The sequence below is a fragment of the Daldinia vernicosa genome, assembly GCF_022497035.1.
Source record: "Daldinia vernicosa strain CBS 139.73 unplaced genomic scaffold F5Y00scaffold_10, whole genome shotgun sequence".
In the NCBI taxonomy this organism is placed as follows: domain Eukaryota; kingdom Fungi; phylum Ascomycota; class Sordariomycetes; order Xylariales; family Hypoxylaceae; genus Daldinia; species Daldinia vernicosa.
The window spans coordinates 65651-89507 of NW_025953926.1; the positions used below are offsets into that span (position 1 = coordinate 65651).

The 23857-nt window shown below is 48.9% G+C and overlaps 9 protein-coding genes across 9 annotated transcripts; 4 read left to right on the top strand and 5 right to left on the bottom strand.

Annotated features, from left to right (window-relative positions):
- The first annotated feature begins 626 nt into the window (after positions 1-626).
- On the top strand, positions 627-3501 carry F5Y00DRAFT_267626 (glycoside hydrolase family 17 protein). Its single transcript, XM_048012103.1, has 2 exons — positions 627-1325; positions 1384-3501. The coding sequence occupies exons 1-2, from the start codon at positions 1151-1153 to the stop codon at positions 3009-3011; spliced, it is 1803 nt and encodes a 600-aa protein (XP_047867314.1). The 5' UTR covers positions 627-1150; the 3' UTR covers positions 3012-3501.
- A 1049-nt stretch (positions 3502-4550) lies between these two features.
- F5Y00DRAFT_229594 (uncharacterized protein) lies at positions 4551-7775 on the bottom strand. Its single transcript, XM_048006785.1, has 2 exons — positions 7541-7775; positions 4551-7476 (listed from the first exon to the last, which is right to left on the bottom strand). Exon 2 carries the CDS (start codon positions 7454-7456, stop codon positions 4883-4885), a length of 2574 nt encoding a protein of 857 aa, XP_047867315.1. The 5' UTR covers positions 7457-7476; positions 7541-7775; the 3' UTR covers positions 4551-4882.
- Positions 7776-9190: 1415 nt separating this feature from the next.
- Positions 9191-10397, top strand: F5Y00DRAFT_8402 (uncharacterized protein). Its single transcript, XM_048014229.1, has one exon. The coding sequence runs from the start codon at positions 9359-9361 to the stop codon at positions 10253-10255; it is 897 nt and encodes a 298-aa protein (XP_047867316.1). The 5' UTR covers positions 9191-9358; the 3' UTR covers positions 10256-10397.
- Positions 10398-10476: 79 nt separating this feature from the next.
- On the bottom strand, positions 10477-12347 carry F5Y00DRAFT_8403 (uncharacterized protein). Its single transcript, XM_048014230.1, has one exon. It carries the CDS (start codon positions 12173-12175, stop codon positions 10955-10957), a length of 1221 nt encoding a protein of 406 aa, XP_047867317.1. The 5' UTR covers positions 12176-12347; the 3' UTR covers positions 10477-10954.
- Positions 12348-13152: 805 nt separating this feature from the next.
- Positions 13153-14388, bottom strand: F5Y00DRAFT_229597 (Sec62/63 complex, subunit Sec66). Its single transcript, XM_048006786.1, has 3 exons — positions 14075-14388; positions 13717-14018; positions 13153-13659 (listed from the first exon to the last, which is right to left on the bottom strand). The coding sequence occupies exons 1-3, from the start codon at positions 14178-14180 to the stop codon at positions 13378-13380; spliced, it is 690 nt and encodes a 229-aa protein (XP_047867318.1). The 5' UTR covers positions 14181-14388; the 3' UTR covers positions 13153-13377.
- Positions 14389-14446: 58 nt separating this feature from the next.
- Positions 14447-15843, top strand: F5Y00DRAFT_8428 (18S rRNA biogenesis protein). Its single transcript, XM_048014232.1, has one exon. The coding sequence runs from the start codon at positions 14604-14606 to the stop codon at positions 15819-15821; it is 1218 nt and encodes a 405-aa protein (XP_047867319.1). The 5' UTR covers positions 14447-14603; the 3' UTR covers positions 15822-15843.
- Positions 15844-15864: 21 nt separating this feature from the next.
- On the bottom strand, positions 15865-16973 carry F5Y00DRAFT_259400 (DUF1746-domain-containing protein; the record flags this gene model as incomplete). The annotated part of the gene is made up of 2 exons (XM_048010870.1): positions 15865-16642; positions 16717-16973. The coding sequence occupies 2 exons, from the start codon at positions 16971-16973 to the stop codon at positions 15865-15867; spliced, it is 1035 nt and encodes a 344-aa protein (XP_047867320.1).
- A 532-nt stretch (positions 16974-17505) lies between these two features.
- On the bottom strand, positions 17506-19033 carry F5Y00DRAFT_259401 (membrane transport protein-domain-containing protein; the record flags this gene model as incomplete). The annotated part of the gene is made up of 5 exons (XM_048010871.1): positions 17506-17583; positions 17642-17822; positions 17873-18020; positions 18085-18756; positions 18805-19033. 5 exons carry the CDS (start codon positions 19031-19033, stop codon positions 17506-17508), a joined length of 1308 nt encoding a protein of 435 aa, XP_047867321.1.
- Positions 19034-19300: 267 nt separating this feature from the next.
- F5Y00DRAFT_229606 (putative carbamoyl-phosphate synthase arginine-specific large chain) lies at positions 19301-23856 on the top strand. Its single transcript, XM_048006787.1, has 3 exons — positions 19301-20070; positions 20172-23230; positions 23307-23856. The coding sequence occupies exons 1-3, from the start codon at positions 19731-19733 to the stop codon at positions 23412-23414; spliced, it is 3507 nt and encodes a 1168-aa protein (XP_047867322.1). The 5' UTR covers positions 19301-19730; the 3' UTR covers positions 23415-23856.
- Position 23857: the final 1 nt, after the last annotated feature.

Consider the following 23857-nt stretch of genomic DNA (forward strand, 5'->3'; position numbering starts at 1 on the left):
TCTGTCTTGGTTGCTGATGCGCTTGAAGCCCTAATAATAAATGCATACGAGGGTACTTTTCCTATGTACATAGTATGTAAGCCGAGATAAGCCTAGTTCTGCAGGTACGCTGCAGATCTAGACCAGCTCTAGGACAGAATAGGTTTAGTCAGGGTCGATGCGTAATTTCGCTTCATGATCGGGTAATTTCCCAAGTCGACAAAGGAAAGACCGCAAGTCCCCACTGGAAAGAAAGGGTTGCCTTCCAAGAAGAGTCGATTTTAGAGTTTTACAGGCCAAGGCCATATTTGATTGGTCATAAACAAAAAGGCTCTATGGATATTCTCCCAATTGGGGTAAGCTTACACCCCATTCTAACCCCTCTAACCCCCTTTATTCACCTTTCTTTCGACGAATCTTCCTCGAACCCAGTCCAATGGTCACAGTTTTGTACAGCTCATCTTGGACCCAAGGACCCAAGATGGATGTTACTTTTTGACCAGAATTTCGGAGTTTGACCATTTGACCACTATTTGACCACTATGGACCTACTTTTATGCAGCGAGGGTCAAGACATTCTGGCTGGCTATTCGTCCGTGGAGGATTCCGCGACCTGCTAGGCTGCCAGGCTGCTAGGTACATGGGCTGGCAGGTGGTTTGTCTGTGCAAATCGAATACATAGAAACTGGGGCTGCTGGGCCACGCTCGAACAGGCGACCCTGGTAGGGATCCATCCATCACAGGAACCATTTGCAGAGATGCAGAGGACGAAGAGCAAGGGGATCCAGGATCAGCGGGGACCAACGCTGCCACCCCATTTGCCCCCCATTGCCAAAAACAACCATGAGGTAAAATTGGCGCTGGCTGGCTGGGCAGCGCTGGCACTCAATGGTGCCCTAATAAAAGTACAAGAGATCTGCCGTTCCCATGATACCCTCCCTTCCTCTTTTCTTTCCTCACGAAACGACCCTGTTGATGTCGATGCCGTGACGTGAAAGCATCTCTCCAGCTTTCGTCCTTGTTTTCTGCGTATCCAAACCACCGCTTCACTCTTTTAGCGGGCACTCGTTTTCACGATATCACGAAAATAAACAAACAGCCATACAATTTAAATTCGCGCAACCGTCAAGGTCAATTGGAGTTTAGTTCTAAGGAATTTCAACAAGTAATAATGAAGGCAACTATCGCGGTCGCCGCTGCTGCGGCCCTGACCGGTGTCAACGCCGTCAGCGTTCACCACCGACACGCTCGCGCCCACGATGCGTTCCGCGCCCTCGAGAAGAAGGCTGACAACGCCACCTGCGGATGTACTACCATCTACAGCACCTACTATGGTGAAGCCACTCGTATGTTATACAAATCTTTTCGCGACTATCATAATAAGTTCCTAATCATAGATATTAGTCTCGTTCCCTCCGGTCCCCCCCACGACTTCTGCTACGGCTACGGCTGTGGCTACTCCCTCTTCCTCCTCCGTCCCTCCGCCGCCGCCAGCTACGACTAGCTCGACCGCCGTGCTCGTCCCGACGCCAATTCCCCAGACTGTCTCGACCACGGGTGTCTACACCTTCCCTGCTACCACCGTAACTCTGACCGACTCGACTACGGTCGTTGTTCCCTCCACGACCGCTGTCCCCAGTGGTACTCACACCCTCGGTGGTGTTACCACCATCGTCACGACCGAGACTACGGTTACCTGCCCGTACGCTACTGTTTCCACCAGCGAAGGCGTCACTACCAGCGTCATTGAGACCACGACTTACGTCTGCCCGTCTGCTGGTACTTACACCATTGCTCCCATCACGACTACGGTCGACAAGTCCACCATTGTGACCGTCCCCTCCGTCACCAACTTCCCCCCTGGAACCTACACTCAGCCTGAGGTTGTCACCACTGTCACTGAGACCAACACCGTTATCTACTGCCCGTTCGACACTCCTACTCCTAGCGTCTCGACCACTCCCATCCAGGTCCCGACCTCGGTCCCCGTTGCCGTTCCCACCTCAGTTGTCGTTCCCACCACCTCTATTGTTCCCGAGCTTCCCATCACCTCTATTATTCCCACCATTTCTATCCCCCAGGTTTCCAGCATCTCTGTTCCTGAGGTTTCCACCTCCGTGCCCGAGGTTCCCAAGTCCAGCTCGTACCCTGCTTCTACTCCCTCTTCTTCCACTTCTACGCCTAAGCCCAGCGGTACTCTCGGTGGACCGGCAGGCCAGCCATGGGGTATCTCGTACACTCCTTACGAGACTAGCCAGCAGGGTGGATGCAAGAGCGCCAGCCAGGTCGAGGAGGACATTGCTGCTATTGCCGCTGCCGGTATCGAGGCCGTCCGTGTCTACTCCACTGACTGCGACACCCTCCCCAACGTTGGTGGCGCTTGCGAGAAGCACGGCCTGAAGATGATCCTCGGTATCTTCATCGACTCCCCTGGCTGTGATGCCCAGAACCCCACCGTTTCTGAGCAGATCAGCGCCATCAAGGACTGGGCCAAGTGGGAACTTGTTGACCTTATCTCTGTCGGTAACGAGGCTGTCTTCCACGGTTACTGCGAACCTGCTGAGCTTGCTTCCCTCATCACCAAGTGCAAGGGCGAGTTCACCGGTTACACCGGCCAGTACACTACCGCCGAGACTGTTAACATCTGGCAACAGAGTGACTTCTCTTCTGCTATCTGCGGTGTCGTCGATGTTGCTGGTGCCAATGCGCACGCTTTCTTCAACACCCAGACCGTTGCCTCTCAGGCTGGTGAGTTCGTCAAGGGCCAGCTCGACATCGTCAGCAACATCTGCGATAACGTCTCTGGTATCATTCTTGAGACTGGTTGGCCCTCGGCCGGTGTGACTATGGGTCTTGCCGTTCCCGGTGTAGCCGAGCAAGCCGTGGCCATCAAGAGCATTGTCAAGGAGTGCGGTGACAAGGCTGTCATGTTCAGCTACTCCTCCGACGCCTGGAAAGACCCCAACACTGCCTGCCAGTGCGAGCCTCACTTCGGTGTCGCCGCTGCTCTTGGCATTAGCATCAGCATATAAGTTGCCTTTTAAACTCGCGCACTAACGGCGTTATATTGTACATTGTTACGTCTTTATCCAAACGGGTTGCAACATAGACGCTTTTGGCTACGGAGAAGTATATGACTAGGCTACCGTCAGGGCGGTTCGGTTGTTGTATATCCGGAGGATGCGTATCCGTAGTTCCCTTTGTAATAAGAGCGATGTCTAGGGTTGGACTGGCGGCGCAAGGAAAGCGATAGATGTATTTCTTGAGAGTAGCTCAATCCTAGGTGTCAATACCTCGGCCCGTTCCGAATGTAGGGTCTGATTCATAATGTTGTAATCTACTAGTAACTATCTATTATTGGATAACACTGTTTGTCTTTATTATTTACGGCGTCTTTTGTGGTATGCTTTTTGAAGGTGGATGGATTTTTGAAATATTAGAGTGACTACCTAAATTTTGTGAAGCTTCGTTCTATTATATCTCATTGTATTTAGTGTTGAATTATGGAGTCTTCAGTGTTCCCCTTTTTGATTAACTAGAACTTCCTAGGAAGTTGGTGGGGTTAACCATCAAGTAGGTATGTTTGTCGGTTGGAACAATTACTACTTAGTAACCTAGTTGTTTAACTTTTACCTTGCTAACCCAGATATTTCTAATAGTATTTCCTTTTGTAACAGGCTGCTGTTACGATGTCACATGTTTGTTCCGGATCCCGGTTTCCGCCATGTCGATCTACTCGTATCCTCATCCTCCTACAGGGACCTATTCCTGTTTTATGGCCCAAGTTGAGAGCATGGTCACCCGCTAGTCGCAAGCAACATTATTATGCTAGATATCCGTTGTCTAGTCTTGTTTCATAGTTTCGGCGTAACTATGTAAGAATGTCAGCAGGTTTTTGTAGTTAACAGGTAAAGGCATTTGTCTTTCCTGGAAGGAGTGCTAAAGATTTATACCTATTGGTTGGTTCAAAGAGGTTTGATTAGAATATGCCAGTTACTGTATTTCATTAAGCTTACATAGTATAACTATTATCCATCGATGGTAGTTACTACTGTACACGAGGAGGACAATTTAGTATTTAAAAATAATATCTTAGTTTAGAATTTATGTGTTATTACTTTTAACGGATCCTCGTTCTCGACTCCTAAAGAAACCCACAGGTTGCGAGTGTCACTATTGATCTCATAGCTCCCGGCTTATAGACACGCTTATAGTCCACATATTCCTAGTCGTAACGAGGTATAACCTAATACTGTTGAGTTTGGGGTACTCGGGATAAACAGAACACGTCTTGGTGATAAAAGCACCCTTCTTCCTTAACTGTATTGCTTCCCCTTTAATTAAGGATAGCTTCCAGCGAGTCGCTAGAAACAAGGGTTCGCAGTGATAGATCTTGAAGTCTTGTAGCTAAGTCGTGTAAGATTAGAATAACTACCTTGATATTAATGTGCAACACAGCGATGCTTTTCGCAACAACAGACAATTCCTCAAGCAGCAACCTGAACCATCTTACACTTTTGACACGTATAGTTCACCAAAATCTTGACACAAAGTATTACATACCACACACATTGGGAAGTCGGAATAAGTGTCATAATTACAGCCCACTCTCAAAGTAGGTACTATTCCTATCCCTATCCTTATCCCTATCCATTCGTTCTTATCCAGTCATACCCTTCCGCCTGTGTACAAACCAACTATATAGTACACCTGATATCGACGCGCAACGCTTGCTTCGCATCGCAAACTGCCAAGTACATTGGAAAAACCCCATCCGATAACACACTTTCCGACCAACGCCGCCACGAGTGCTAGAGCCCATATATAGAAATGGCCCAGTACAAAATCCTGGCCTATGCATTCGTTAAATAACCTTATCCCTCATTCCATCTATCTACTGTGCTCAAGCCGCGGGGTCGGACTCGGGGATCTCGAGCGTTTCTTCCGGGTTGGCTTCAACTGGTAACTCAACGTCCTTAACCGGGTGAAGTAGCATAGGCGGTAGGCACATTCTACCCTCTCCACCCCGCATTTCATTGACGTTGGTGCCATTCTTGCTCTCGTCTGCGGTCAACTCGAACTGCTCGCCTCCATCGTTGTTGACCTTCAATCCGAGCCATCTTCGGTACAAATTGGGTGCGAAACCTGAGTTGTAGAACCAGGTGAGACCTATAAGGTTATGCTCACGTTGGCCGAATACGGAAGTACGGGCGCCTCCTGTAGCTCCATTTTTGCCGTTGTTAAGCGTCCTCTCAAAGACCTCTGTAGGCCACTCGCGGTCCACGTAAAGAGGGTGTGGTACAAATACGGCCTTGTAACCATGCTGCAGAGCAACAGTACCCGGCCACATCTCTGGGAAAGCGTGATGTTTCAAGAAGGCAGTCTCTCGGTGCATTTTCATGAGTAGACGGCGAGACATGCGTGATGCTGTGATGATCTGAGCCCTACGAGGCGGCATTCCATTGCTACCCGTTGTGTTATAGCCGGTAATGTCGTCAGCGAGGCCCCAAGTAGTTCCTTCTGGATCGAACATAGGGTTGAACGTAATATAATCAGCCTCTTCGCCAACTCCCCATACATATTTATCCTTTTCATAGGTTGTCTCGGGTACGGGATCATCGTCCGGTTCAAACCAATCTTTAGGGTCTTTGGGTCTTTCAGGGCCCCAAATAGGCTTTTCGCCACGACCGGACTGCGATTTCTTGTTGGCTCCGGGAACGTTGTCCCATATATTATCGGCACCAGTAGTGCCCATCTCAGTCTGCACTCGCGCCATCTGCTTGAAATCCTCCCACGTTCCATGGACGGAAGGCAGGTAAAATCGAGAATTTCGTTCCCAAAGGCCCTTACGTGGCTGTTCCTTGGCCCAACTCTCTATCTTGGTGAACAAGTCATAGTAATGGCCAATGTATCGAATGTCCATCTCCCACTGCCAGTAATAGTCATATTCTGGGTGTAAATATGCAAAATGTTGCATAGCCATTTGCAAGCCACGGTAGACACCGTGAACAGGCAAATCCGGACCACGAGCGAAAAGATCGAAAATTCCCTGGTAAAGCGATAACATTTGGGTTTCTGTCCAGAATGTAACAATACCTCGGAATTCCTCTGGTATAGTCTCTTCAATTCGTCGTTGATATACGGCTGCATCTGCCCAAATTGGGTGTGCAGCATCATTCTTAACTTGAACGAGCAGGTGAATATCGTATCGACCGCCAGATGCTAGCACTAATTCGGTGATTAGGGAGCGAATGTTCATTACATCCTCTTCTCTCCAGAAGTATTCATCCCAGCACCGGATGACGACCGCGGTCCTTGGTAACTGTTTCCCTGTAGTCACACCTTCGGCGGCTGGCACCGGTTTCTTTTCCTTAACAGTCTTGTCTGTCTTGTCGGTTGATATCTTCGGTGATTCGGGAGCTGGAGAGTCACGCGCCTGGAGCTTGATGGCAGCAATGTCCTCATTGATATAGAAACCATGAGGAGATGGTTGTCTCGCGGGCACTTTCTTGTAGCGATCAGCATTTGTCTGATAGCACCGTCTCTGAACATCCGCCCAGTCCGTCCCTCTCCAGTCGACTTGGGGCACCTTGTCCCAAGTAGCCTCAAAGCCTTCCTTTTCGCCGTGTTCCCCAGTACCGAGACCACCAGACCGAACGGAATAACCGAAGCCATATGGCCCATAGCGGCCATAGCGTTCGAAACAGATATCCTCGGGAAGCCCTAGGAGCTCATAGGAACCGAGCACGGGGTCAGGGAAACCATGAGGGCGCCCGTCGTAGTAGCGAATAGGAGGCACGCGTACTTTGTTTGCCTTGTCAATGTAGCATTCCTGAAATTGCTCAGGGGCACCCTGGAAAACACTCTGGGGATACCGGATGTATTCTTTACTGGCAGGTAAGTTCCGCTCTTCGACGTCAGATTTTGAGTTGGTGCTATTGACATAGAACAACTTGTCTATAGGCGGCTCCCCTTTGGATCGGGGATACTCGGGCGTGTTCTGGGAAAAGGGTACTAGGTTCCTAATACCACCGTAATATCTTGTAAGGAATGGGAATTGCTCCCACGCAGGAGGTGCGGATGGCGGCCTGTCAATCCTGCCTTCGGCAAGGGCTCTATTCTCATTGTGACTTGCTCGGATGAGCGAGAATATCATGGTGACAATGAAGAATGTTAGGCCAAAGCAGAGATACCGAACAACCTTGTTTGGCAAACGGTAGTTAAGTGGTTGGCGCGGTTTACGAGGAACCGGGAAGGATCTTTTGGGCATAATAGGGGTTGCCGTAGAAGTTGAAGCACTGGTGAATCTTGAGTTGTTTGTACCGGGAGATGAGGTGGTAGAATAGTCGTCATAATCGGAATCGTCATAAGAATCGTTTGAATTTCGTTCCTTACTTGTTAGGTGTACATTTTCGTAAACAGGTAATTGGGATTGCCGACCCTCGCGGGAACGCAGCGGGTTCGAAAGAATTCCCATCTTAGATGGGGAGCAAGATTCTATTCGACTATATCAGTATTACGATGTTTTCAATAAACTGTCTGTTTAAGAGAGGCTACGAACTTGTACACCAAACTTGACTTGACTGCTTGGTCCGTCTCCCTGCGCCCGGCTTGGGTAACGATGTGATGCTAGGTAGCGACAGACTCGCGAGTCGCGACAGATACCCACAAATATGATTGATATTCGCGTGTATTGGATTTACCCTTTTTGCAGAAGTTGATTTCGAGTTTGCAAATAAACACGAGGAAATATACAATAATTCCAAGTCGAGGGGTTATCGTAATCGATAGGTAAGTTGTTGATGATTTGTTTTGAGATTCCCACTTTCTCCTTTTCAGTCCAATGGCCACTGGCTCCCCTATCCCTGTTATTACCCCTGTCATGTTGACGACCTGGCAACCGTAGGAAGGTACGGTACCTAGGTACTTCAAACGAGGCATCTACGTAATTGCCGATGCAGAACCAATTAGAGCAGTTTGTCTTTCCTGAATAGACGCCCAATAACGAGTCGGATAAGTGAGGTTAGATAAGCATTCTCTGGACTATTACATACCGCATACATACTGCATACGTACTGCATAATGTTGGAAACCCTGCATGTTACTGACTTGTCGAATGCATTTCATTACAAGTCGGCGGTTGGGCATCCTAGACATCGTATTTCAACGCTAGCGAACTTCATCTTAACATGTTGTCTCCTGCGTGTGACGCTATTGTGTACAAAGAGAAGATTCAAGAGAGTCTCTATCAACTTGGAGATTTCCAACCCTCAATAATACAAATCGTCCACATGATCATGAACGCCACAGACTTAACAAAATTGTTAAGACAAAGCAGCTTCTTTTTAACCACATAGAGTTCATCGCATGAGCTGAGTTACAACCGCTCACATTTATATCATACATGTCTTAGACATTTATCCCAGGAGCGTATCGGACGTTCGTAAGCTCGACAACTTGCAGCTTTTTGCAACCTCGAGGCGCCGATGGGATCTCTCCGTCGTCCGTACTCATCGTTACTGGGCGATGTTATGTCGGGGTGCAGCCCGGAACGCCTCGATGCAGCCGTTTGTAGCAAAGTTGCAACGTCGTCTCCGAGTCCGGGCTACCATCTGCAGCCATATTGAGGAAGAATACTACTTTAGATAATATATACTTGTGCATATCTGCAGGTCCGGTCACAAAGACACATCAAACTAAACCTTACAATTGTGTGAAGTCACACAACTTTTCGCCTTATATTTAGGTACTTTTACTATGTTTAACTCGGGGGCTTCGACTGAATTGATTCAAAGTTCCAATTGTTTCGGGGTAAAGAGATCTAATACATCACCCTTTCGTCAAGCCCCAGCTATAATTATGTCAAGTTTTGATCTTCAATCCACTCAACTGTGGATCTATTAGATCAATTGCTATACATAAATGTGTAGCTTGGGCAGTTGCTCTTACACGGTACTTTCCCCAGGTTATGTCAAGGTTCCATACATTTCCAACATAACCGATTCCGCTGGCAGCTGCGACTAGCCTGGACATGTATAACATGTACAACCCGTACAACTCATATACCTATGTGCTTGCTCTTGGCTTTATTTCCTATCACTTGACCAACGGCAGGAACCAACTGGCCAACCTATATAGATCTCCAATGCCTGCCTTTTTCCTTAAAGGTTCCAAAACCCTCCACAGGTCTCGTTTCTCTCATCGTCTCATCGTAATATTTTCTTATATAGGCAAGACTCCAAGTGGCTTTTAGGCTCTCAGTTCGCTCTTCGAATATAAATTCCTTCAGCTCTGGCTCGCACAAGTCTTCTCCTCTACGATAGACAGGCCTCATCTTACTTATACAGTTTAATCCATATCCATATTCTGCTCTGACATCATGTCCAGCACACTCACAAGGACTGACACGACGAGACCTCCCTCTCCCGTCGATATATGCCCTACCCGCAATGGCGACCCTCTAGCCATTAACGTGACTATTAGGCAAGACCCTCTGTCTGTGACATTGGATGGGCCCGCTATCTTCTTCATTGCCATCTTGCTGATTCTCAGCACTCAATTGCTCCAGCCTTCGACCGTGGCCTTTCTCATCAGTGTGTTGACCGTCGTTGTATTCGTCCACAATGATTACCAGAACTATTTAAAGCTCGGCCCCGGAGGTACGCCAGCGACATTTGCCGGTTACATTCGCATCAACTGGTTTAAACTCTGGGCCTGCCGAGACCCCTTCACCCCTCTCCCAGCAGACCCAGACGTGCAGCCAACCGCTGGAATCCTCCGCGGGAAACCGCTTCCCTACCGCTGCGGGCTGCGACCTAAAGTCGTCGGAATCGCACCGCAACGGCAGGTCAACCAGTTTGGTTCTCGGGACTGCTACCTTACTCTACGGCATATCTTGGAATCTCATAGCCGTAATAACCCGGAGGAAGTGGGCATCGGCACATCTTGCTTTGAAAAGCACGGCTTGGCCCTATTCTCTCGATATCCTTTCAACAAGACATGCCAGGGTGAAATCTGTCACGTGCATAACTCGGACTACTCGATGCACCTAAACCTGCACCCGGACGACGTAAAGGAGGTTATCGAGAAAGGCTGGGGTCAGCGACATCCCTTGACGAGCCAATGTTTCCTGAAGATGCCCGTCCCTAAACAATTCACCATGGTATACGCTCCGCGATCGATGGATGAGCTGAAAGTTGTGTGCCAGATCATCGAAGCCGCAGGCTGGTGGGTTAGTGCAAAGGAGACGAAACTGAACGTGATGGGAGAGAATTGAATTATTACATGGGCGTTTGCAAACTGGATAGCTGGGCTGAAGGTCTTACGACGCATAAAGTATACGGATAGCTCCTGGGTAGGACTCGTTTGCCTAGATTGTCCTATGAGGCGGAAATGACCCGGTAAACCAGAGATTGGCCTCACAATAAGGTGTTGCCTTAAAATAGACTCGAGGATAACAATACAAAATAATTTTAGTTCATTAATTATCGGTTATCAGTTAGAAGGTGACATTCATGGGGAACGTATGGCAGATTCTTAAGAGAAGTTCACTTGTTTGTGTATCTAAGGTATGTAGACACAGGTCTTAAGTAAGTCGTTGTATCGGCTTAAGTCAGCAAGACCCCCTGATATCCCTACTTTCGGTATATAGGCCATAACTGAACTACAGCAACCTGTATATAAGGAATAGCATTTGCTTAACTGTTATGATTTTCTCCGCTGTTCTTGCAAACTATCCCCAGAGGAACACGTTTTGATAACTTAGGTAGGTACCTTTTCAAGTAAACCGCGTAAATCACAAGCGTTGCTAGTCGCTAATACCGGGCCCTGAATAATCGTACATCGTAACTCTTCCCGCGGGGTGCAGCACTCCTCGGCGTATATAGTACACAACAAGGGAGTGCGGCCTCATAATATTAAGTACCTAAAGCATAGTAAGTAGCAATAGCGATAAACCCATCCATCCATCCGCCCATCAGCTATCGCTGTCATCGGCATCCGCGTCATCGCCTTGCTTCTTGCCCGACTTGCGATAGCGCTCGCGCCCCGTCGCGATCGTAGCGCGGACCGTGCGGCCGTCGAACGCTCGGCCGTCCATGAGGTTGACGCAAGCCTCGGCGGCTTCGGGCGTTGCGAATTTCACGCTTGCGATGCCTTCTTCCTCGAGGTCGTACAGCACTACGTTGGTCACGGGCCCGAGCTTGGAGCACTCCTCGCGGATGTCCTCTTTGATTTCTAGCATCGCGGCCGGGTCCTCTTCTAGCTCGCGCAACGTGAACATGTGTCGTAGGATCACTACGCGGTCGCGCCGCGCGCCGGTCTCTAGTTGGCCCCCGTACGGGTCGTCGTCGTCCCAGTCGGCGAGCTTCGCGTCGAGTTTCTGCGTCCGCCGGATGATCTTCTGCTTGTCCTGCTCGCGCGCGCGGTCGGGCGCCTTGCCCGCGCCCAGGATAAGCTTGCTGCGCTCGCTGGTACCTTCGTCGGCGCCGTTCCCGTTGCTCTCTTCCTTGGTGCCTTCGTAGTTCATCTTCTTGTAGCTCGAGTCGGCGGCCTGGACGCGCATGCGCCCGCTCGCAAGCCCCGACGAGGTAAACCGGAAATCGGTGTCGTCGAGCAGCATGATGGCCATGTCGACGCTCTGGGGCTTGAAGAAGACGATTAGAGCGTCGCCCTTGAAGTTGCCCTTCTCGTCTGTATATAACTTGATTCGCGGGCGACCACTATCGATCTCTTCGGCGATGACGCCGCATTTGCGCGAGAACACGTCGTGCACCTCGTCTACGGTCACATCGAGGGGTAGGCCGGTGACATATATAGCCGTGTTCTGGCGCGGCTGCGGTGGCTGCTTTTGCCTCTTCTTGGGACGTTGCTGCTGACCCCGAGGCGCGTCTCCACGACCGTTCGGCTGGTCTGTCTTACGCTTTTTGTTGGGAATACTAGAGCTATTACTACCGTTGTCCGGTTCATTGTCAGGGCTCGCGCTGCCGCCGTAAGCTAACTGCTGCTGGGCGAGCAGATCCTCATCAACCACGGGTATCCACCGCTTTAACTGGGAATCCCACTCAAACTCGCTCCCGTCTTCCTGCACCGCGATGTACTTGTTATCAAGCTTGGAGAAGGAGATTCGGTCGTCCTGTTCGAACTCCTGGGGATTTGTTGGAAAGGAGAGACCCGGGCCAGGTAGCGGGTCTGCCATCGTCTCGTATTTTTATGAAAGAATTCTAGTAAATAGCATGAGTTGCTTAAGTAGGCGAGGTAAAGAGTGTAGTTTGTTTAGATAGTGTTGATTGCAGTTGAGTGGTTGAGTGGGTGTTTGAATCGATAACTTAAGCTTCAATTCGCAAGCTTTATGCGCTACGCTACTGGCGCACAGGTATTCCGTATGTATCTACGAGGTACCTCTGTACATACGTCAGTGGAACACAGTATTAAATTTACTTCTTCCATGCCTAAGCCGGGACAGCCCCTGCATTACCTTATCAGGTTTAGACTAATCGTACCGGAATTGAGCCCTACATAATCCGTATTACTTCGTAGAACCTCAAGATTGAGACGACGTGAGAATTGCCAGTCATTCATAACACTTTATTCATAAATGATATTATAAAATATAGTTATATCTAGAAACTATCGCTCTTTTAACATCTGATGTAGCTATATTTCTTCCAAAAACCCACCAGTTTGGCTCCGACATCTCCAAAGAAGATTCTTAATATAAGCTAGCCTCAAACCCGAGGTTGAGAGTTTTGGAAGTGTCGTATAAGATAACATGACGCACCGATGACTATAATGTACCTCCATATTGTACAGCATGTATGATATAGCTGGTTATGTTCATCGCATAACACATATAAAATATATTCATGGAGTATGGCTTATTATCTCTTACCGAGTACGTACGTTACTGAGCTGTCCCCGAAAGTTGTTAACAAACAACACTACTCGGTCTAGCTAGCCTATAACGTAAGGTCTATGAGCACCTTACTTCAGATTGTATATTATCCACATGGGAATATAAGAATTTTTACCTTCATAGGCTTATAGTTAATTCCTAGACGAGGAAGTTTCTGTTAGTAAAGCGCTATAGGACGTATTACTCAAACACCTGTAGTTATATGACAACTAACATAAGGTATACAGCACAACCACTAAGAAATCAACGTGACGTTCCAGTTCTCAAAATCATGTTATAATTCTTTTTCGTACCAACTCACATGCCACGCAACCCGCGTAGTCTACCTGCGTAAATACAACGTGCTGTCGCACATTAGCCCTTGTACCTCTACACCTGAACGCCGGATGCAATGCAAATATGCCACCGACTAATAGCTACGGTGCAAGATGGCCTAACAAGAGACTCCCCGCCCTCCTTAAAACCTCGGGATACTAGGTAAGCCTTCATTTCTTGCCCTTCTTCTTCTTGCTTGCGCTGGGTGAACCCGAGTCGACCAGTACTGCGTCATCGTCACTACCTTTAACGGAACCTTTGGTCGACGATTCCTCGTCCAGCTCCTTCATGAACTCCTTCTGGATGGTCTCGCGGCGCTTCTCCCACCACTTCTTGTCGGTTTCTGCGCGACTCTCGATCTCATCGAGTCGCTTGCGGAGCATGGTATTTGCGGCAATCTCGTTTGCGGATTGGAAGATCGTCTGGCCCCAGCCGGGAGAGAGAGCATTCGCCTGGCCGAGTTAGTATAAATGCGCTTCGGGAAGGTATATACGGCGATCTGTCCTTACCTCTGTTACTACGTCGCGGAGTTCCTCTTCGATTTCCCTTTCGGCTCTCAAGAATCTTTGATTCAGATCGTCGCCGACGCTACCCCTCTGCAGCAAGCTGTTAAGAGCCTGCTTCGAGGTTCGGAGCTGGATGATGCGACGGATATCCTCGACGGCTCTTCGTAATAGTGCAGCCCGGATAACACTATCGGGGACCTTCGGCGCCTTCTCTTGCCCGGGTTCGGGCTCCATATGAAGTAGAGTTAAGTAGATATTTCGTTGCAGGTGCGGCGGGAACCATGGTTCGAGGTTGGCACTTTCAACTAGGGACTTATTAGTTTCGGTTCGGCCGTCTTGAGGTTGATGCAGGGAATCATACAAGCCTTTCGTTTTCGATAAACCGTTGAAAAGGTGTACAAGGAACCTCCTAGAACAGTAATATATGCGAACGGGAGCGCAAGGCTCATCCAATCTATATCGAACATCTTGTGTGTATTCAGTCGTGTTGTATAGACTGGAGATGTGGAAAAGGGAAGTGAAAGACACCGTTGACAAAAAATCGAAATGTAGCCAAAGTAGGCAATTAGGTATGTGCCCTTTTTGGTAGTCGGGATCTTGACACTTTTCACGTAGCTCGAGTCCGTACCACGTCTGATACCTGCATGTACCTTTGTATCCGCGCTAATCAATCTGGGCACTATCGCACAAGCCACAGTTACTAAATTTGGCGCCAACATATTGACCGCCTTGCCTAGTTAAATTTTTAGCTTATCTCTACGGGCTAGCTACCATTAATTTTTCTTCTGGAGCTGATACGGCAGAATTTCTTCCATCTTTAAACTTATCACGACAGGCGCGCGTTCGGCAAACACTTGCGCAGCCTCGACCAACCCAAAACTATACGAACAATGTCGGCTCCAAAACCAGAGTTTATCAAGTGCACAGGTCATAAATCATTCACTCAGCGCCTAGTACTTGCGACATTAACAGGCCGACCTCTACATATATCAAAGATCCGGTCGAATTCCCCCACCAATCCTGGTCTCGCCCCGCATGAGATCTCGTTCCTTCGTCTGCTCGAAGCTGTCACCAATGGAAGCTCTATGCAGATTTCCTACACCGGTACGACGATAACGTATCAGCCTGGTTTGATCACGGGTGCCATACCGGGCTTCGGCGCCACAGACGACGTCCTCGAACATCACCTACCAGCGAATTGCTCACGAGGCGTCACATACTTCCTCCTACCACTATGCCTTCTCGCGCCTTTTTCTAAGTCCCATATGAATGTCCGCTTCTCGGGGCCGGGCGTCATCACATCAGCTACCGAGACGGGCGACCTTTCCGTCGACTCCTTCCGTACAGCCATCCTACCCTTATACAACCTCTTCGGCATTCCCGCAGCACGGATAGAGCTGCGAGTTCTTCAGAGATCATGCGCCGGGCCTCACGGTACTGGTGGCGCGGGTATCGTCGAACTTAGATTTGCAAGCCAGGTTCGGTTACCGAAGACATTACATCTAAACAGAAGCCCCGGCAGGATAAAAAGAATACGAGGAGTCGCATATGCGACAGGTGTGTCAGCGTCAAATAATGCCCGTATGATACACTCTGCGCGTGAAATACTTAACCCACTCGTATCGGATATACATATCGCGGCACAATACGACCAGGCGCCGTTAGTCCCGGATGCGGCAGAAAAAGCTGGCAGTAAGAAAAGAATGGGTATTGGTTTTGGTCTCAGTTTAGTTGCGGAGTCGAGCGCCGTGGGTGTACTATACTCGGCAGATGTTGTAGTACCGCCTAAGGGAGGAGTAGTCCCCGAAGATATTGGAAAGAGGTGTGCATATCAACTCCTAGAAACCATAAGTCTAGGAGGTTGTGTTACCGGAGCAGCCGCAGGGACAGTCTTGACGCTGATGGCTATGGGATCCGAAGATGTTGGACGTTTACGACTTGGAAGAGACGTTGTGGGGACGGAACAGATTATAGGACTCGCACGAGATCTTAGAAAATTTGGGGCTAGTAGTTGGGGGCTTCGGGACGCAGAAGATGACGACTCAGGCGACATAATAGTCTCGGTAAAAGGGACTGGAGTCGGTAACGTGGGTAGAAAGATTGCGTAGTAATGATATCCTTGAAATTTGTACAATGTCATTTAGTAACTATTTATGGCTGCCTTGGCTGAGCCGCGGCCTGCCTCGCTCTTCTCTGTGCTGCCAAGGCCGCGAGCGTCGCATTATATCCAACATTTTGTATAGCGTAGGCAGCTGCGCTTTCAGGAGAGTTTGCCCGTGTATGCCAGGCCGTCCGAAGTGACTGTCGAATATTGAAGTTGGCCAGAACGGCGTTGCCAGATCGCAATGTGTCAGCTAAACCTTCAAGGTCACCACTTACAGGAGTGGTGGCTTGTCTCAATAGGCCAACCCTCTCATCCGCATTGCGATAATTGTCATTACCATTCCTGCCTCCTAGAGATTGCATTTCAACATCGTTTGCTTCATCTACCACAGGCGCATCTCGTAAAACTCCCCGTTCCTCCGCGTCGTGATCTTGCCCAGTGGTAGTCTCCTCTGTGGTGGTTCCGGGACTGTCTATTTGCCTCCTTGGCCTCACTACTTTGCGCACTCTTTCTTTCTCGATGTTCACGGTTAGCATAAAGCATTGTAGCCCCAAAATAAGGAGGTCCAGCAAGAGGAGAGAGAATTTGGACGAGGGCGCCTTTTGTCCGACAAAATCGAAGAGTATGCCACCGTGGAGGTAGCCTCGGGACGCTTCGCCGGCTTGGGGCAATGACGTGAGTAGATGTAATAATATACATAGAAAGTTTGGACCGATAATAGCAGAGACGTGGTAGTTGGGTATAATTAGAATGGAATCTTCAGCCTTGGGGCTTATGAATAGAGCTTGAGAAACCCATCGTATCATCAGTCGGAAGAACGAACAACTAGAAATGATATGTCAGCGCCTTTATACGATGCAGCACATATAATAGTATAGAGCGGGAAGGTCTCGTCATACTCCATATAGTATAGCGCACACAATTCGGCATAGACAACAGTATCTAAACTGATACTTAAATGCATCATGAATTGCAGCTTCTTTGTAAGGCCATCCTTTGCGGCTTGGGAAAGCGACGGGTTCTGCGTAGTGGTGCCGCCATCGCGACTCTGCTCGGAGGCTGCGGACTGTGGTAAGTCGTCGGCGTTGTCCCCTTGATGATGGTAGGACGTACGATGAGGGTCCGCCGGCGTGGTCGGGATGGAAGCATTGTTCATAGCTCCACCTCAATCGACGTGAGAAGCCACCGGGTGATATGTCTTTACATGCTGCGAGGCCGTCATAAAGATATAGATCAGTTGCCTATTGCGCAGGTGCTCTGGGTGGAATTAAAGCGACAATTCGGGGAGCGCGTGGTGTCTGCGGCGTTGGTTTTTGAAGGACTGCAAAGCCACAAGGATGGAATCTTAGAAGCTGAGGATGATGTTAGAGCAGCTGAGAACGCCGCATGCACAAGTACAGTGGATAAAATAATGCGGTTGTACTATGCGTGCCGCAAGATGTACCTGTGGCTGCTGAACATTATCTTGGCTCGCTGACTAAATCGCTTCCTTAAATGCATAACCTCTAAACTTACCTCCTTCAATGCTTAACTGGAAGTTCTTAATATTAAAGTGTTAAGAATCGATCAGATAGTTCTATGGGAATTTTGGGCAATATTCCTCTTCTAAACGTATTTTATTATATACCTACAATTGGACATGTTATATTATATTCTAGCGATTTGATTGTCCTATCCATAGGCAAATATTATTCCTTTGCAGCTTTCGCTGCTTCTAAAGCTCCTACAACTGCAAACGATACTATAGGGGTAATAATATAGGAAAGCTATAATGGTAAGCCCAGGTCATAACTTCACAATAGCTCTGGTGTCTGTAACGCTTACCGTAAGGAACTTAGCTATCGACATTCGTATTTTTTGGTCAGCCCCGCTGATATCAGCTAACGCGAGAACTTTCATCGCAGTAGGACCGATGGGCATCATCATTAAAGTCCACCATAACATGGGATCGTTGGGAAGTATACCAGTGTAAGCTGCTAAAACCCAGATGAGGGGAATGCTGATGCTATAGTAGAGGTGAGCATGATTGTGTATTCAAGACCGGGCCTAACTTACGCTGGCCAGAGTATGAATCTGACGAAGGTTATAGAAAGGACGGTACCTAGAGGCAGTGTACCTGCTTCTTCGCCTTCTTTCATCCGGCGCAAGCTTAAGCTCAATTCGACGCCGACGACAATAACTTGGAGAGACACAAATAGTTCCCCTCAGACTGGAAGTGAGCCACTAAATACATATGTTAATATCACACCCAGAATTTTTAATCCTACCATCAAGGTCGGCTGTATTCATACGCACCGCATTGAAATATCCGCCTTCATCCATGTCGTTGAAGAAAAGTCGGTGTAAAGGCGGCGTGAGCCCTATTATTATACCAATGGTTGCGCCGATGAACGGTGGGTTAGCAAACGTCCCAATAGCCGCAAGTGTCTTCTGAACGGGTTTCGGGCTTGCTCGAAAATGGCTTCGAAATCGCAAGGCAAGCTTGTTTCTCACCCTACGCTCCCAGGACACGACTCTCTTAGGGAGGAGGGATGTACGCTCATTAGGGTCATTTGCATCATCGCCATTCTCAAAGTCGACAGGTGAATGATAACCCTGCCCGTTTTCCTGAACTCGTTGACCTTCAGGGTCTGTTGAATCGTTCTGCTTATGTTGATCGCCAGTTATCCATTTTGCACCTTGGCTAAATGTGATAGTGTTATTGATAACCGAGCAGGCGAGGAAGTATGTGCGTGCTCGCTCAATTCCGTCAGATGCCTGACCCGCACCAACTAAAGTTGCCAATACCCCAGTGGTTTCTAGCGACTGAAGTAACAGTAAAGGAAGAGATTCGGTATTGTTGAAGGCAATAGCGGGTAATGCCCATTTTGGCAGGCGAAAAAAAGCTACTGCTGCTTTTCCAATGGCAATAGATGAGACAGTAAAAATGATAGCCCAGACTAACAAAGCGTTAGAGAATTTTCTAAGAGGTCAATTGAGAGACATACTAATAATAGGAACATAGTTGACTACTGTGTCGAGATGTAACTGGGATCCCAGTTTCGTGATCAACAAGCAAGGTAACAGCACAGTAACACAGAGGTGTGATACTTCTCTAGCAGCATCCGTCGTGACTAGACCAAACTGAGCAGCAATAACACCATAACTGATTGTCAATAACACCAACAACGAGGCTTGTATAGCACCGAGGAAGGAAACAAGTAATGGCGAGACCATCTTACAAGGACTCGATCAATTTAGAAATTCTATTAGAATATGAAAAAGATAACTAATGACGACATATCTCAGTTCAATATACGAATACGATTTTAATGTAACTAAGTATACTAACTTTGCGAACGACGTCATTACTACCTCTAGGTATAGATCTAACGGCGGTAACGGCGGACTTGGTACCTGGTGCTTTACCTAAAAAAGGAAGTAATCCGTAGAGCACGCACATTTTAGTAAGTACCTCACATACGTAATTGAGGGACCTCGCAGCCTCGGGAAAGTGAGATGAGGTTTCTAATGTACTGTATCCCACTGGATCGGGTCTGCCAAGAGATACCTACTAGGTAGCTCTTCCCCTCCAAGCTATTCTATACCCTGTCTCCGTTAATCGCAACTCAATTTTTTAGCGGAGCCCTTAGTGCCTCTTTTTTTCTATCCTTATCGGGCTTATCTATACATCGATAGGCGCATGCCCTGAAATTTATTAACTTATAGACACGGAATCGGATCTTTTAAGACTTGTTAATTGTTTAGTCTAGATACAACTTGAGTCATAAGGGCGCAAAGGACTCTTTCCCTAGAAGCTCAATTGGACTTCAATTGGGAGTAGGGAGCTCCAAATTCTGGTCTCACAAGACCCCGTCCCTTCTCTAAACCTCCCAACTCTCCCAACATTCCAGCTCCCAGCTCCCAGCTTGTCATGGCCCTCTCCACCAAACTTGCAGGTCGAGCACCTGTCCTGTTGCGACATGGCCGACGACTGCCCATCGCTCGAAGGCCACTTACCACAGCGAGCCTCCGGGCTCCCTCACAGCTTCTCGCCTCTACTCGAAAAGCTGGCTTCTATCAAGAGAGGAATTTCTCTGTCACCTCCCTCTGCTCTGCGGGAAGTGTAGCTACTTCTCAAGAGGCGCCAAATCCCAAAGCCTACTTGGAGAGCGGCGTCATAAAACCGAGAGACGTCGTGGATGTCAAGAAGGTGCTTGTCATTGGTAGTGGTGGTTTAGCCATTGGACAGGCTGGAGAGTTCGACTACTCAGGTTGGTGCCGCAAAACCGCCCTTCAACCTCACGAGCCTGGCTATCAAGGGTGACTCATACTACCACTGAGTGTATTGATGCTAACACTCGGGCTTGTATAGGATCTCAAGCGCTTAAGGCTCTTAAGGAGGCCGGCGTAGCATCTGTTCTTATAAACCCTAATATTGCTACTATCCAGACCAACCACGTCCTCGCTGACGAAGTATACTACCTCCCCGTCACCCCCGAGTATGTATCCTACGTTATTGAAAGGGAACGGCCTGATGGTATCTTCTTGTCCTTTGGTGGACAAACTGCGCTGAACTTGGGTGTGCAAATGCAGCGCATGGGTATATTAGAGCGATATGGCGTCAAGGTTCTCGGTACTAGCGTTCACACCCTAGAGTTGAGTGAGGACAGAGATTTATTCGCCAAGGCCCTTAACGAGATTGATATTCCAATTGCTAAGTCAATTGCCGTTGGCACTGTCGACGATGCCATAGATGCCGCTTCCAAGGTCGGATACCCCATTATCGTTCGTGCTGCCTACGCGCTGGGAGGTTTAGGCTCTGGCTTTGCCAATAACGAGGAAGAACTCCGCAATATGGCAGCCCGCTCTTTGACCCTCTCACCGCAGATCCTCGTTGAGAAGTCGTTGAAGGGTTGGAAGGAAGTCGAATACGAAGTTGTCCGTGATGCAAACAACAACTGCATTACTGTCTGTAACATGGAAAATTTCGACCCCCTAGGAACCCATACGGGTGACTCAATTGTCGTTGCGCCCAGTCAAACACTTAGCGACGAGGAATACCACATGCTTCGGTCCGCCGCCATCAAGATCGTCCGCCACCTTGGTGTTGTTGGCGAGTGTAATGTCCAATATGCGCTTCAGCCGGATGGTCTCGATTACAGGGTAATCGAGGTCAATGCCCGTCTTTCTCGTTCATCTGCCCTGGCCTCCAAGGCCACCGGTTATCCTCTAGCGTATACTGCGGCGAAGATTGGCCTGGGACACAGCTTGCCCGAGCTACCAAATGCTGTTACCAAAACCACCACTGCCAACTTTGAGCCCTCCCTCGACTATATCGTAACAAAAATCCCTCGTTGGGACTTGTCTAAGTTCCAGCACGTCAAGCGTGATATTGGTAGCGCCATGAAGTCTGTTGGCGAGGTAATGGCTATTGGCCGAACCTTTGAAGAGTCATTCCAAAAAGCTATCCGTCAAGTCGATCCTAAGTTCGTCGGCTTCCAAGGCGACAAGTTTGAGGACCTTGACTATGAACTCTCGCACCCAACGGACCGTCGATGGTTGGCTGTTGGCCAGGCCATGCTTCACGAAGGCTACTCGGTTGAAAGGGTCCACGAACTGAGCAAGATTGATAAGTGGTTCTTGTACAAGCTTCAAAACCTCGTTGACTGCACTAGGGAAATGGAAGCTGTTGGTAGCTTAGAGGGTCTGAAACGAGACCTTATTCTGAAGGCTAAGAAGATGGGTTTCTCCGATAAGCAGATTGCGAACGCCGTTAAGAGCAACGAGGATTCGGTCCGCGCTCTTCGATTAAGTATGGGTATTCGACCTTGGGTTAAGAAGATCGATACCTTGGCCGCCGAATTCCCAGCTGACACTAACTACCTGTATACCACTTACAACGCCAGCACCCACGACGTAACGTTCGAGGATAAGGGTACTGTAATCCTTGGTAGTGGTGTGTATAGAATCGGTAGCTCGGTTGAATTCGACTGGTGTGCCGTTAGTGCTACCCTCGCTTTGAGGGACATGGGCGAGAAGACTGTCATGATCAACTACAACCCCGAGACTTACTCGACTGACTTTGACACGGCTGACAAGCTGTATTTCGAAGAGCTCAGCTACGAGAGGGTTATGGATATCTACGAACTTGAGAATGCCTCTGGTGTTGTTGTTTCTGTCGGTGGCCAGCTTCCGCAGAACATTGCGCTGCGTCTCCAGGAGACCGGCAAGGCGAATGTTCTTGGAACTGACCCTAAGGATATTGATAAGGCCGAGGATCGACAGAAGTTCTCCGAGATTCTGGACAGCATCGGAGTTGATCAGCCTGCTTGGAAGGAATTGACATCCGTGGCCGAAGCCGAGAAGTTTGCTGAGCAGGTTGGCTATCCTGTTTTGGTCCGTCCCAGCTACGTTCTATCAGGCGCTGCCATGACTGTTATCCGAAGCCAGGAAGACCTGAAGGACAAGCTAGAGGCTGCCAGCAATGTTTCTCCAGACCACCCTGTGGTTATCACCAAGTTTATCGAGGGTGCGCAAGAGATTGACGTCGACGGTGTTGCCCACAAAGGTAGCCTGATCCTTCACGCCATTAGCGAGCACGTCGAACATGCTGGTGTTCACTCTGGTGACGCTACACTGGTCCTCCCTCCTGTCAACCTGGACGACAGGACTATGGAACGCCTTAAGGAGATAGCCCAGAAGGTTGCGAAGGCATGGAGCATTACTGGTCCGTTCAACATGCAAATCATCAAGGCTGATAACCCTGAAGGCGGAGAGCCAGCACTAAAGGTCATCGAGTGCAACCTTCGAGCTTCTCGGTCCTTCCCCTTCGTCAGCAAGGTCCTCGGTACTAACTTCATTGATGCTGCAACTAAGGCTCTCGTTGGCAAGAACGTCCCTGACCCTACCGATCTCATGTCTGTCAAGAGGGACTACCTCGCTACCAAGGTCCCTCAGTTTTCCTGGACTCGTCTCGCTGGTGCTGATCCGTTCCTGGGCGTCGAAATGGCTAGCACGGGAGAGATGGCCTGCTTCGGTAAGGACCTTGTCGAGGCCTACTGGACGTCTGTCCAGTCCGCCATGAACTTCCGCGTACCTGAGCCTGGCGAGGGTATCCTCCTTGGAGGCGAGACCTCGAAGCCTTGGCTCACCCGGGTCGTCGACTACCTCTCTCCTCTCGGCTACAAGTTTTACGCTGCCAGCGAGGACATCAAGCAGTTCATCGAGTCTACTACTAAGGATAAGGTCGCCGTAGAGGTTATCGAGTTCCCCAAGGAAGACAAGCGAGCCCTCCGAGAAGTCTTCCAGAAGTACGACATCCGAGGAGTCTTCAACTTGGCCCTTGCCCGGGGTAAGACTACTATGGATGTCGACTACGTGATGCGCCGAAACGCCGTCGACTTTGGCGTCCCGCTGTTCATGGAGCCTCAGGTAAGCCCCCCTCCCCTTTATGTAGTACTTTGTTTGATATGACTATACGAATATGCTAACCTAAATGCAATTCCAGACCGCGATGCTCTTCGCCCAATGCATGAGCGAGAAGCTTCCCCGCAAGGAGGGTATCCCGTCCGAGGTCCGCCGGTGGTCTGAGTTCTTGGGCGGCAAGCCTTTGTAAATGTACTAGATACCCGGATTCATAAACCTTTTCTCATCTATACTAAACCATTTTCCAACATCGCAATGCCAACACGATGTTTTTTCTCCCCCCATTCCTAAAAATGAAAATTCTCCATAGGCGTTGAGCTGGGATCCTTGCTCGAGAAGGCGATCGGGGGGCTCGATAAATGATGGACTGGCTTTGCAGTCTATTATATTATTTCTGTTTCCATTTCCTTTTTTTTTTTCGGCGAGTGTCCTGGTAAGAGGAGGGTAAAAAGAAAAAAGGGGGAGGAGCATAAGGGGACTATTTCTTCATCTTTCGTGCCACGCCTTGCCTCGTGATAGGAAGAGGGAGGCTGCTGGATACGTGGGTATTGTATTCTACCAAGGTAGATAGGACGGTGGATTTAGGTCTGCTATAGTATCTACTTGAATGAAATAAAAAAGTTCAAAATAGAT

Coding starts and splice junctions, on each gene's coding strand:
- F5Y00DRAFT_267626 (XM_048012103.1), top strand. CDS start 1,151: ATGAAGGCAACTATCGCGGTCGCCGCTGCTGCGGCCCTGACCGGTGTC. Junction 1,326..1,383: donor CTACTATGGTGAAGCCACTC/GTATGTTATACA, acceptor CATAGATATTAG/TCTCGTTCCCTCCGGTCCCC.
- F5Y00DRAFT_229594 (XM_048006785.1), bottom strand. CDS start 7,456: ATGGGAATTCTTTCGAACCCGCTGCGTTCCCGCGAGGGTCGGCAATCC.
- F5Y00DRAFT_8402 (XM_048014229.1), top strand. CDS start 9,359: ATGTCCAGCACACTCACAAGGACTGACACGACGAGACCTCCCTCTCCC.
- F5Y00DRAFT_8403 (XM_048014230.1), bottom strand. CDS start 12,175: ATGGCAGACCCGCTACCTGGCCCGGGTCTCTCCTTTCCAACAAATCCC.
- F5Y00DRAFT_229597 (XM_048006786.1), bottom strand. CDS start 14,180: ATGTTCGATATAGATTGGATGAGCCTTGCGCTCCCGTTCGCATATATT. Junction 14,019..14,074: donor TTATCGAAAACGAAAGGCTT/GTATGATTCCCT, acceptor ATAAGTCCCTAG/TTGAAAGTGCCAACCTCGAA. Junction 13,660..13,716: donor TCCGCGACGTAGTAACAGAG/GTAAGGACAGAT, acceptor TAACTCGGCCAG/GCGAATGCTCTCTCTCCCGG.
- F5Y00DRAFT_8428 (XM_048014232.1), top strand. CDS start 14,604: ATGTCGGCTCCAAAACCAGAGTTTATCAAGTGCACAGGTCATAAATCA.
- F5Y00DRAFT_229606 (XM_048006787.1), top strand. CDS start 19,731: ATGGCCCTCTCCACCAAACTTGCAGGTCGAGCACCTGTCCTGTTGCGA. Junction 20,071..20,171: donor TGGAGAGTTCGACTACTCAG/GTTGGTGCCGCA, acceptor GGGCTTGTATAG/GATCTCAAGCGCTTAAGGCT. Junction 23,231..23,306: donor CGCTGTTCATGGAGCCTCAG/GTAAGCCCCCCT, acceptor ATGCAATTCCAG/ACCGCGATGCTCTTCGCCCA.